Below are 12,743 nucleotides of genomic sequence, written 5' to 3'. Positions count from 1 at the left end.
GTAATTTTAAAGAATTCTGATTGGCCAGACCATGAAAATGAGCTAACGAATATGAATTTATTTTCTGATTCAAATGTTTATCTGAATGCATTGTTCACACTCATGCACAAATTAAAGGCAATGCCTTATAAAACATCGTTCTCCGTGAAAGATTATTGTTGTTGTCTGTTGTCAGTTTGAAGGATGTAACAAAGCTTTTTCGCGGCTGGAGAATCTGAAGATTCACCTGCGGAGTCACACAGGAGAGAAGCCGTACCTGTGCCAGCACCCAGGCTGTCAGAAAGCATTCAGCAACTCCAGCGACAGGGCAAAGCACCAGCGTACACACCTGGACACTGTAAGTGCATGAATACATTCATTCCTACTCAACCCCGAAGTGCTTCAAAACACACTAAAACAAACACTGCTCTTTACTGACACCATCCTTAGAAATTAGTTGGGAAAATACAAACTTGTAGTCATGCTACTGACTTTATTTAAATAAATTAAGTAGTTACAAGAAGTGCTACAGTTTTTAGAATCATCTTAAAAGATAACTTCATTAGAATAAATCACCATCATAAACACTCTAGTATGTATAGCATTGAAGGTCTGACTTACAGTATATGATATAGGGAGAGTTACAGTTTTTTTTTTTTTTTTTTTTTTTTTTTTAAAACCTTCATTGGGTTTTTTTATTACCAGAGAAGTATTGCATAATTTGACATTTATTTACTATTTTTAAAATGGTATTGCTCTCTTACATAGGTGATGTGATGCTCCAAAATGTGTTAAGCGATTTTCTTATTAGTTTGTGCATTGCTCATTATTTTTCAAAAGATTATTCAGACTGTATTTGAACTTATTTAGCCTCCCCTAAACTAAACTAAAGGGAGATCCATGGAGGACCTTTAAGTTCAGAGCAAAAGTCCCAACCACTTAAGTTCCCAACCAAATGGGCCTTGCAAACAATCCCGTAAATGTGCTGTTTGCTGCCTTTCTTTGACCTAAATGTTAATTTTGCATGCACAAAACATACATACGGTTATGTCTCTATGGGTTGATGAGGGGAAACGCGTTATATCATACACCGTTTAACACCACGCTCCGTTTGTGATAGCAACGACACATGGCAGAGAGAGGCAAGAACGTCTTGCAACCATGTGAGGAAAAATAAAAGTCAGGGAAAGCTTGAGCTAGTCATTTCTCAGTAACTGGCAGAACCCTACACTGTATCACATCGCAGTACAGCTCCCGCACCGCGCTACCGCCACACTGCCACAGCCAATAAGACCCTCGACCCCAGATGCCCAGTGCTACACATTAACTTGCCTATGCGCCCTGTCACAGCCTTCCCACACGCCTCATATACAGTGAAAAAATCCCTCCGACTGTAATGATATTTATTCTTGACGGCCTTTTTTCTTTTTTTTCCATTCCTAAGCTTTCTCGTTTTCTGTTTTTGGTGCGTTCAGACGGCAGGGGGATTATATGGCACTGCACAGTGAAAACAAATAAATGCGCAGAGACGAGCTGCCCTGCGAGCGGCTTGTAAAAACAGCGTTATTTAGAGAACGAGGGAAGGTAGGAAAGGAGAGCTAATAAAGGAAGCCTATCCACTTTCACTTTAATGACTGCCTCTTTTCTAGAAAAAAAGAGCAGTGTAAAATGCATGGGAGAAAATCACCTCTGCATGTTTTGGAGCGTAAGAGTGTGTTTCAGTAAAGGTTACCAGTGAGAATCATGTGTATACTGATATTTATGTGAAAACGCACGTTTCAACACTTCAACGCTGATTAAATGTGCAAAATAACATAAACCACTGTAAGTGTTTGTACAGAACCTGTATACCTACACATTTACCGAACAATCTGTATTCTTCTTTCCTCTTCCTGTGTCCTCTCAGCTGAAAGGTAGGATACTGTCTTTCCTCTTGAACTTTGACTGTTTATTAACTCTCAAAATAAACAGTTATTGCACTTGTGTTTGTCCATTTACACTCAATTTGAAAGTGTAAATATTAAGGCTGATTACAGAAAACAAATGTATGCGGTGAATTTCAAAGTCTACTTGTAAAAATGCTTAATTTTCTGATTGAATGCAATACTTTTAAATAAATAAACAATAATATTCTTAACCTAGAAATATGACATATTTTGTATTCATTTTACATAATAATATTTCCTTATTCCTAAAACCTTCTATTTATTTCCATGTTTAAATTCAATTTTTTAAATTCCAGATTTTAAATGTGGACATTGATTCATACTTTTTTGTTTTATATTTAGACATTTAATTAAAACTAGTGACTTTACATAAACTGAATGTTTATTTTGGGAGTTCAAAATAGTTGCTTGTCTAAATTGTCATGTATTTTTAGTTTCCATATCTGTTCTTCACTGTATTTAATGTCTCTTATAAACTATTATTAGAGCTACTCAATTATGAATGCTGACATAACGATTAATGTCTTTGTGTCCATAGCAGTGTGTTTCCATGTCCTCTTTGTGGCTGACCTGCGTATAATTATGATTCTTTGACTCGTTGTGCATTTCCTGTTTCAGAAACCATATGCGTGTCAGATCCCAGGCTGCACTAAGCGCTACACAGACCCCAGTTCCCTCCGCAAGCATGTGAAGATCCACTCTGCCAAAGAGCAGCAGGTGCGTAGGAAGGTAAGGATAAAAACAATCTCAATTCTTTTCTTTATTTCCTCTGTACAAATCAAAACATCAGAGTAAAATTAGCTCTTTGGCTCTTGCCATCGGCCTTGAGAAACTTTTCTAGTAGATATTTTTCATGGTCAATTGTGTCTTTTTCATGGCTTGGTGCAGTTGGTTCTACTTAGGATTGTCTTTTGAAAATGATTTCCCCAACAATAGATCAACTATGACCACATTTCAGCATCTACATGGTGAAGAGTGCATTCCTCATTAAAGTGGGTAATTATAAGCAGAATGGCCTCATTGTTGCACTGGTCTAAACGACAGCTGACTGATGCGTTCTTCTTGCTTGCCGTTGTAAGCGGAAACACATGTGAGCGTGTACCATTGTTAATAAGCTGTGCAGCGCTATACCCCAGTGGCCAGATGTTGTGGGCTGATGTCAAACAAACACTCCCACTCCATCTATCGCGAGCGACGCCTGTTATAGCAAGCTGCGGCAAAGCACCGAACCTCCTTTACGCTTGACGAATGGCTGGGAGTTTTGCACAAGGATCTCAACTGGAAAACGTGCGGTTTGCGCTCTTTCGTAATATTCGAGAACTGCAGCCCATTTGCGTGTAATTAAGACATGTTTGTTTTATTTCTAATTTGCAAGTTAGTGAGCTTTTGTTTTGAAAATCGTAATTGCAATGGAATTAAAATGACATAACACTTTCAAGTTGCATGTCACGGCTCATTTCGGGCTATTGTTTATTGCGAGGTATCGTCTCCAGATTCAGTCCGCTCATCACAAATTCATGTGACCGAAGATAATTTTTTCAGTTAAACATAATTCCATGCTAAAATCCAAGCTTTCTTCAGTCTAATAGTCCTAAACACATATGACTCTCCAAACTCTACACAAATGTCACATATAACGCATGATTACTCCCAGAACTTTGATTTTGTAGCCTTATGAAGAGAAAAATCAGTCTCGCATGCTAGTCTCACCAGCAAGACCTCTCCGCCGCTCTGAAGCCGATAACGTAGCGTCCCGACCTGTACTGATGATGGAGATGGATGTGGATGTGGGGTATGTCCTTCCCCTCATCCCCTCATGTTTCCAATCAAAGGTTCCTGTTTGCGGTGAAAAACTGTTTCTCTCTAAGCTTTTCATTTCCTGCGCTGGCCGATGGGGCATGTCAGCGATGAGTTTGTTTGTTTTAACGTTTTTTTAATTGAAGACTTTAGTTTCACACAGGTTTTTGATGTGATTTCATTCTTTCAACATGGAGAGCATCATGCTTTAATATGTATCTCCAATCTTGCTTTTTTTTTTTTATCTTTTTGATTGACAGCTAAGGGCCTGCCCCCATTTAGAGTCAGATGCTTTGAGTGAATGTCTGTCAATCCAGCATCAGCATGGCCCTGCCCCTTCCCAGCAATCCCACTGCCCTGCCACCTCTCAGCACTCTCTGAATGGGAAAGAAGGCCGTTCCCCAGCACTCGGGCAGGAAATATACACAGGTAAGGCTTACTTTGTCCTCTATATCTTCTAAGGGGGCCCCCAAAATGATTTTGAGTGATTTTAAATTTAGACAAAATAATTAAAAACAACTATAAAAAGGTTTAGATCCACTGCTCTATAGGCACTTTCGCACTTTTGATAGCGGTGTGAAGTGGGTGTGGCACAAAGAATCATGGATTATGTTTGTAATTAGTGGTGCTTGATAAAATAAGCATCACTATTGTTTTTGCTCATACCATGAGTATTAAACTTGGGTGCAGGCTCTGTTTGTACCACGACCACAATGATAGCTCAAGTCAAGTGGCTTGTTACTATTTTTGCCTGTTGAAAAATATCTCATCGACTGTTCTTTTGGCCTATAAGTAACCACTTACAAACCACCCAGAACACCCTAGCAACCATCTAGCAATGCCCAGGTAACTACCCAGAACACCCCAGCAACCGCATAGCACACCCTATCATTGTGATAGTGAGTTTTAAACAGTCACCACTCATATTTTCTTCAGAATCTAGTTCTAGTTCCAAATATGTTTAAATAATCCTAATACTAATATTTTTACAGTAATCTGAAATGTATTTAAATAATTATATGAATGATTTTCAAGATTATGTTGATTGTAATTTTATACTTTATCTTGGAGATGAACTGCTGCTTTCCAAACCTTGAGAGAAATGATTGAATATCTTGGTCTATAGCATCCATTACTGCTTGTTTTTGTAGGAGCATATGTGCTGTCTAATTTATGTATCCTGGGATGTTTTGTAGAGATGGGTAGAGGACTGTTCCCTCCACCCTAGAATGTACCAAAACCCAGATGTGTTTAAGTGTACGTTCACTTGCAGAACCATTTATGTGATCCAAAACCAATAAGCTACGATTTAACAGCTCAAATGGACATGACAGAATAAAGGGGATTGTAATGTTATGAAGACCATATGCTATGATAATATTGCAAACAGCTGCAATGCACGATCTGCGTTAGATGTCAATTTTCCCATGCTACTTTCAATGTTATGCAATTCACACTGAATCGGAGCTAGAGGAGAGGACACTTACCTTAAAATACCCAACTATAACTCATGACTCTTTGATTTAGAGAGGGACGTCAGAGGTGAAGGCTTTGCATGTTTTGTTTTGTGTTTGTTTTGCATTAGTTAAACCACAGTAGTTATAGTCCTCCCTGTTAGTCATTTTTCTTGTTCTTTGGCTTGTTCTTGTCAAAATGCTGAACATACTGTGGTGCAAGAGTTAGCAGAGGAGATTTCATAAAAAGGCCTGGAATACTAAAGGGATGAAAATTCGGTTATCATTTACAAACCTTTGTCATCCCAAACCTTTTTTCTTTCATGGAACACAAAAGGAAACTTTCTGAAGTCTTTGTGAATGAATGGGGACTAAAGCTTTCAATAATAAATACAATTATTGTATAGTAATTTTGATATATATCATCACAAATTGTATATACCTACTAAACTAGCACAGCATACTGCTTTCCTGTAGCTCAAACAGTAGAGCATTGGCGCTTGCAACACCAAGGTCACGGGTTTGATTCCCAGGGAAAGCAAGAACTGATATGTAAATGTGTACCTTGAAATGCAATGTAAGTCGCTTTGGACAAAAGCATCTGCCAAATGCGTAAATGTACTTGGAGCTTTTTTTTTCTTCAAATATTACATTTTAAATTGGAATTTATATTAGAACAATATAATTTTTTCCCACTAAATAACCAATTATTCAAACTTTATTTGAATGTTGTCACTGACACAAGGGGGTACATTTGTAGATGAAAACAGACACTCATTTTTTCGTCTCATGCTGGTGTAGCAGTCAAAACTTTATTGGCACGAACCGGGCATTTACAGTATTTACTAAATACATTACATAGCCATAGCCTACTTTAAGTAGGCCAGAACGTTAATTAGGTAAAGATACTGTATGTACATGAAATGAAGTGGGAAATAAAGCAAATACATAACAATAAAAAAAATATATATAACTTAAATAATAATAATATAAACATATTAAACGTTCAGTGAATTGATTTAAAAAACTGTTGGATGGGATGGATACATTTTTTATTATTTTATATTCTTACACATTCTTTTAACATGTATTGATAATAACAAACTTCATTTGAATGCTGTATAGGCAACATCACATGCAATATAGGCTAACTTAATAGTAGACTTATAATATAGGTTAATATAGCTAATCATTTCTTAATTCCACACTTTTGTCATTCTTAATTCAAAATATGAATGTATTAATAATATCCATTTGTGAAAATACAAGGTTTATATGGTCATGCAGGTTTGTTTATGCATTAAACTTGTGGTCACGAGAAATAGATGAAATAGGTTTAAAGGCTCAAGGATTTAGGCAAGAGGAATGTAGAACAGACCCTAAATGTTTGTGTGAGGGTAATTTGAAGGACAATTGCAGAACTCCCCATCTCTCAAGCATCCTTGTACAAAACACACTTTGCACTGCAACAGCTTAAATCACCCACTACGTGTGCCAGGGGAAAATAGACGTCCTGGCTTACACCGTCTCTCATTCGCTCAGTTCAAAGGAGAAAAGTTGTTGCTTCAATGTGCAAATGTCTTTAGCCTGAAGGACCTGTTATGTTACTGTGGCTGTTTGTTCTTGTTTAGAGGAGAAGTTGTGGTTGGGTCTGGCCAAGATGCCTGCATTTAATGTTCCTGATGTTTCTGCCTCTCCCTATGCTTTGTTCCGGGGCCAGTAGAAAAAGCAAAGCAAAGCAGAGAGTGGGTACCTCTGTCATTTTGTAATTTGCACGTATAAAGTGCGCTCTAGTCCTGTGCCTTTGTGTAGGTTTGCATCTGGCTGTTACATACAATTTTTTGCATTCTCTGTGGCATATAGTATGCTTTGCATGACTTAATTATATATTGTGATAAAATAATATATATATATATATATATATATACATTTTATATCATACTATATATTTGATGTATTTTTGTGTTTCATTTAGTGGTGGGCAAAGATTAATCGCGTTTAATCGCATCCAAAATAAAATTTTGTGTTTACATAATATATGTGTCATTATTTTGTATATATAAATACACAGTCATGCATGAATATATTTAAGAAAAATTTGTTAAATTTATTGTTAAATTTTAATTAAATATGTATATTTATATATAATATAATGTATGTATAAATATATATACAGTGTATATGCAAATATTTCATAAATATATACATGCATATGTGTGTATTTATATAGCCTATACAAAATAATTATACACAGTACACACACATATATTATGTGAACACAAACTTTTATTTTGGATGCGATTAAACGCGATTAATCTTTGCCCACCACTAAATGAAACAAAAATACATCAAATATATAGTATGATATAAAATGTATATATATATATATATATATATTATTTTATCACAATATATAATTAAGTCATGCAAAGCATACTATATGCCAAAGAGAATGCAAAAAATTGTATGCACAGTACACACACAGTACACACACATATATTATGTAAACACAAACTTTTATTTTGGATGCGATTAATCTTTGCCCAGCACTAGTTTCATTATATATGTATATTTTTTTACTACAAATTATATCACACGAATACACTTATATAATATATATATATATATAATCTAGAAATTCCCAATTACTCTCAGCCATTAGAATCTGATTCTGCCTCCTGGTGGACTCCCCCTCCCATCTCTCCAGCAGATAACAACTAAAGCAATCATGGCCATTACTTGTTGAATGCTTCCCAGTCTGGTAGCAGATGTTAGGGCTAAAGGGGAAAGCATTTAAGGACTTTGATTGATGATTTCGGGTAATGAATCAAGTTTGTAACCAGTTCAGAAAACTGTCAGATAGGCCCCGCTTCCACTGTAAAGCAGTTGGAGAGGAACACAAAGAGAAGGGGTGCTAGGACGAGCCGCTGAGGACTGTCAATGCACAGAGGGCTTCTGGGAAAACAATTACTGGGTAAATCCAGAGGAACACATTAACAGCCGGAGCAACCGGGAAAAGTGTCCGCCTGTCAGTCTCTCAGGCTGCACAAGAAGCCCGGGGACGGAAGAAGCCCCTTTACAGAACGAGCAACTATCATTTTCATCTGGCCTGGTTTGCATACAGTAGTATAATCTATGGTGGGATGACATTTGGACCAGTTGGATATCTGATCTATGTCTGTTATTTCCATTATAAACTGTGGATGGAGTTGATGTATCTTCTGTTTTTTTTTTTTTTGCTTCAAGGTTCTGTGTCCTTGGCTGAAGATCCAGCCCACCTGTTCCATTCATTTCAATGCAAGTAGCTTATTGTAGATCTGTCTCTACTTATTATTTCTGCCGTTCCATTCAAATTTATCCGATCTGTCAAAGATATGTTCAAAATAGCAATAGTCAATCAAATCCATTCCGCACGGCAACATAAATTATGTATCGCAAATTGCTAACAGCACAGAACATTTAAATTCATCCAAAGGGCCTTGGTGAGTTTTGTGTTGTCATAACAAGCGCTTGTTGCCATTAAGGGCTGTTTTGTGGAGATTTAATTTGGTCAATGTGCCGTTCTTGAGGGCTCCTTGAGGTTTATCAGGCATGTTTTGCACATTAGTTTTGTTTGTCTTCCAGGCCTGTACGCCGGCTCCAGCACGACACACAATGGAGCCCCACTTGAGTTGCTCTCTTCTGGACCTGACCTGCCCCCCAGGCAGCCCCGCCTGGACCGCGACATTGGCAGCCCCCACCATCTCTCCCCGCTGTCTGGCCTCGAGAACACCCGGGAAGGGTGAGTACCTATCCCACCGAGCGTCACGTTTACTCCCAATTGCTCTGACATACACGTAGGTTGGATGAGATCAATAAAGATGATGTCAGATTGGATAAAGGTTGTCATCACAGTTACAGATATCACTGTAGTCATTGTTAAAGTGGCTCTGTTCCAGTTAGTAAGCAGTGACAAAAAGGCCGTTCTGAACTCTTTTTACCAAATTCTAAGTCAGCATTGCATGGATCATTTTAGGAAAAGGCAATCCCACAATGCATTACAATATGCTCTGTGAGCAATCCATCCAAGATGTCTGACAAGTGAGAAAAAAATGTTGATTATACTTTAATCTAATTAAAAATTACTGTATAATGATTCACTCAGTATCACTTGTTTCATTCCTGAATGAATCAGTGTTTTTGAATGAATCATTTGAGGGTATGATTTGTTGACTTACTCAGAAATTCGTTGACTGACTTGTTTTCTAAGAATTAATCATCAGCTGAATTCAGAATAATGCATGCTCCTCTGATTGTCTTTGCCATAAAAAGATATAGTACAGATACTAAGTAGTATGCTATTATGCTGAATCCACCCTCTGTTTTTGGTTGAGTGTATGATTCATTGATTTACTCTCAAAGACAGTTACTTGTTTTGATCTGGAATGAATCAGTGGTTTTGAACAAATCACTGAGTAAATTATTAGTTGACTCACTCATAAACATTGTCACTTGTCTAATTCCAGAATGAATCAGGGTTTTGAATGAATCATTTGAGTTGAATAATTGAATCACTCAAAAAGACAGGGTCACTTGCTGAATTCAGAATTGAAACTAGCTTACTATTACTATTCGTGCCATCTAAAGATAAAACACAAATAGTAAGTAGCATGCTAGTATGTTATTGTGAATTCAGCCATTGTTTTTGAATGAATCATTGAGTAAGTGATTAATTCACACACTCACTTGTTGTTCCTGAATAAATGCTCAGTTCGCCTATTTATACTATGCCCTAAAAGTATGTACTCTTTTCCTGAAGAAAAAGTATTGCGCTATAGCAACGCCAATGTTGTGGGTTCGATACCCAGGCGATGTGGGTACTTTGTTTTCTGATCAAGGAAAAAAGTTTTTGAATAAATCTGTTTAGTTGATTCATTGACTGTTGTTTACAAACTCACTCAAAGACTCATTTGTCGCCACTGGTGTTAACCTGCAGAAAGAGTCTCTGAAAAATCTTCAGCAATTATACACAGACTGACCGTCTGTCTGAAAACTACTAAAAAGCACCTTCCTTGATATCATCTTATTGCTTTGGATTAGCTAGTCACATCCGGGGACTTGTTAATATTGCAATGCAGTGAGGTTTTTCTCATAACAGGAGATTTTCTTTAGTAATCTGTGCCGTCTAATGTTTTTTTTACTGTGTGTAAGAACCATATTGATTTAGGGGCCTGGATTTATTTACTATCCAAAGCACCACCGGCAGATTTTTCCCTTGTCCATACGGAACGTTTGTTTTCATTGTAACACTCTCCCAAAGCACACACCCTACGACGAATTTAATGCTCGTCCCTTGCTCTGACTTCAATGTGTATTTATCCAGCAAATCCAGGTTGAACCAATGTCACCTTAACACAACATAAACCAGTTTGGAGGTGTCAGTGTTGTGTAATTAAAGCAGGACCGTGTTCCCGAAAAAGATTTCCGAACACACCTCTGTTTCTCTCTGTCCTCAAGCTGTGATTAGTGTTCTGGAAAGCTCAGAGAAGGAATACAATGAAGGCTAATATGTCCCCAATAGGACTGAGGCATGTTTCCCATTAAAAAACCCTGATTTCCCCCTGGACCAGTAAAGTAGAGCTGCAAATCCAATGTGTCATCAAGACGCACTATGTGTATTAGTGACAAACAGAAATGCTGGAAATGAGATAGAGAAAAGGAGAGAATACATCTGTTCTTTTAAAGCAGATTTTTCTGTTCTTTATCATAGTTAAATGAAAGCAAAAGTGCAGTGTTAAGTAAATTAACTAATTTCACCCACATCTGAGAATATAAACTTATTCAAGAACTTGTAAACAGCATGACTCCATTGAAACTGTTCTTTTTCTCTTCCTGTTTGCTCAACTGGTAGGGCATTGCGCTAACAACGCCAAGGTTGTGGGTTCGACACCCAGGCAAAACAAAAACATGTATACTTTGATTCAATTTTCTGGCAAAAAAAAGCAAAAGATTTACACACTCTTTTACTCTTTTGCATGGTTCATTCAAAGTGACGTTTGTGTTAGTATAAGCCCATTGGATACTACATCAATTTCTAGCAAAAATACTCGAGCGCCCATGAAATGTGCCCAGGCAGCATTGAGTTGTCATGTTGTCCCTCTGGAAGGTGATCTGTTTTTCCAGGTCGCAGAAAGAACTAAAAAAAAAAGCTCAAGAAAATTAGCGAGCCGTTTTAAAGCTCCACAAACAATTACTGCTACTTGGAGAGGAATGAGAGCTGAACGAAACCGGCTCAGGGGATACTCATGTAACACTATACGCTATTGCACTGAAGATCACGATGACATATTCAAGGCTCTGCCTTTCACTGACGCTGAAGGTCAAAGTCTGTGGAAACGTAAGATTATACACAAAGCATGAGATGAAGGTGGACGTGAACTTTTTTTGGAAGTAATGAGTATATATGGAACTTGAAACATAAACGTATTTTATCCACCTAGTAAGTCAGCTGTAATAAAAGAGCTTCCTCATGCAGTCGCGCTGACAACGTAGCATTAAGAAAATGGCCGACTTCTTGTTTGCGGAAGTCATTAGAGTTGGGGTTCCTGATCAAAAATGTGTACGCACATATAGCACGCTTTATGCCGTCCATCTAACGCAACATCTTTGCCAGGACCTACAACTAACCAGGTATGAAACGTCTACTTACATTTGAAGATGGAGCATTTTGATTTACATGTTTAAAGCCTAGAGTATACACTCGGCTGCCAAAGTCAACAGCAGCTGCCGCTCTTGTTTTTCCCAAATGGTTTAGCAGGACGTTAAACATTTTGACAAAATTATCTAACTTGCTTGACTCCACTGCTGCAGCCTCTGACCTCATTGCTAAATGTGTTTACCCTGGCTGAAATGGCCCATTTAGACTCCTTTTACTTCGCAAATACTAGTGTCATTTTCTGAAGCTAATATTAAAAAATATGCCAGTGAAAATACATCCAGCGGTCTCCGTTGTGAGGAGTTTGAGATGCAGGGAGGGAGAAGTGTTCGTAGCTGTGGAACGTGTTCACCAGCCTGGAGGGCCGAGGGGCTTAATGGGTGGCATCGGCACCTCAACATGTTTTGTAGGTGACAGTTTTACAGTAAAATTACTAATAGCTGATCCTGGTGTTCCTTAATGGTAATTAGAAACAGGTTTGTATTAATGAGAGGATATAAAAAAATTCCATATTTTTTTATGGGAGTAAGCTTTGGGGTTGGTAAGATTTTTCATTTTCTGCCAAAAATACAGTAGCATACATACTGTGAAATAGTATCACGATTTAAAAGAAATGTTTTCTATTTTAGAAAATTTTATTTATTCATGTGATGCAATTTTCAGCCTTCGGTGTCACATGATCCTTCAGATATCATTCTAATATGCTGATTTGGTGCTCAAGAAATATTTCTTCCCATTTTAAATGTTCAGTGCTGCTCAATTTTTATTTTTGGAAACCTTGATACACTACCATTCAAAAGTTTAGAGTAAGTAGATAATAATAATTAAAAAAAAAAAATAACTCTTTTATTCAGCAAGGAAGGACACATTAAA

At 37.4% G+C, this 12,743-nt stretch overlaps 1 protein-coding gene across 12 annotated transcripts in view; it reads left to right on the top strand.

Annotated features, from left to right (window-relative positions):
• The window catches only part of glis1b (GLIS family zinc finger 1b), an 81,488-nt gene that overhangs the window by 56,168 nt on the left and 12,577 nt on the right, over positions 1–12,743 (top strand). For 10 of the 12 annotated variants that reach the window (XR_013800525.1, XR_013800526.1, XR_013800527.1 and 7 more), the window contains exons 7-10: positions 176–337; positions 2,544–2,654; positions 3,983–4,151; positions 8,801–8,957. Coding sequence is in view for 8 of the 12 variants with exons in the window: in XM_079638079.1 (XP_079494205.1) it covers positions 176–337; positions 2,544–2,654; positions 3,983–4,151; positions 8,801–8,957 (599 nt within the window). In the remaining 4 variants the exon portion in view is untranslated. The remainder of the gene's footprint in view (positions 1–175; positions 338–2,543; positions 2,655–3,982; positions 4,152–8,800; positions 8,958–12,743) is intronic. The other 2 variants (XM_079638080.1, XM_079638081.1) reach the window with 1 other exon arrangement.

The sequence above is a fragment of the Phoxinus phoxinus genome (assembly GCF_949152265.1).
Source record: "Phoxinus phoxinus genome assembly, chromosome: 15".
Taxonomy (NCBI): domain Eukaryota; kingdom Metazoa; phylum Chordata; class Actinopteri; order Cypriniformes; family Leuciscidae; genus Phoxinus; species Phoxinus phoxinus.
This window is presented reverse-complemented; position numbering and strand designations above follow the sequence as displayed.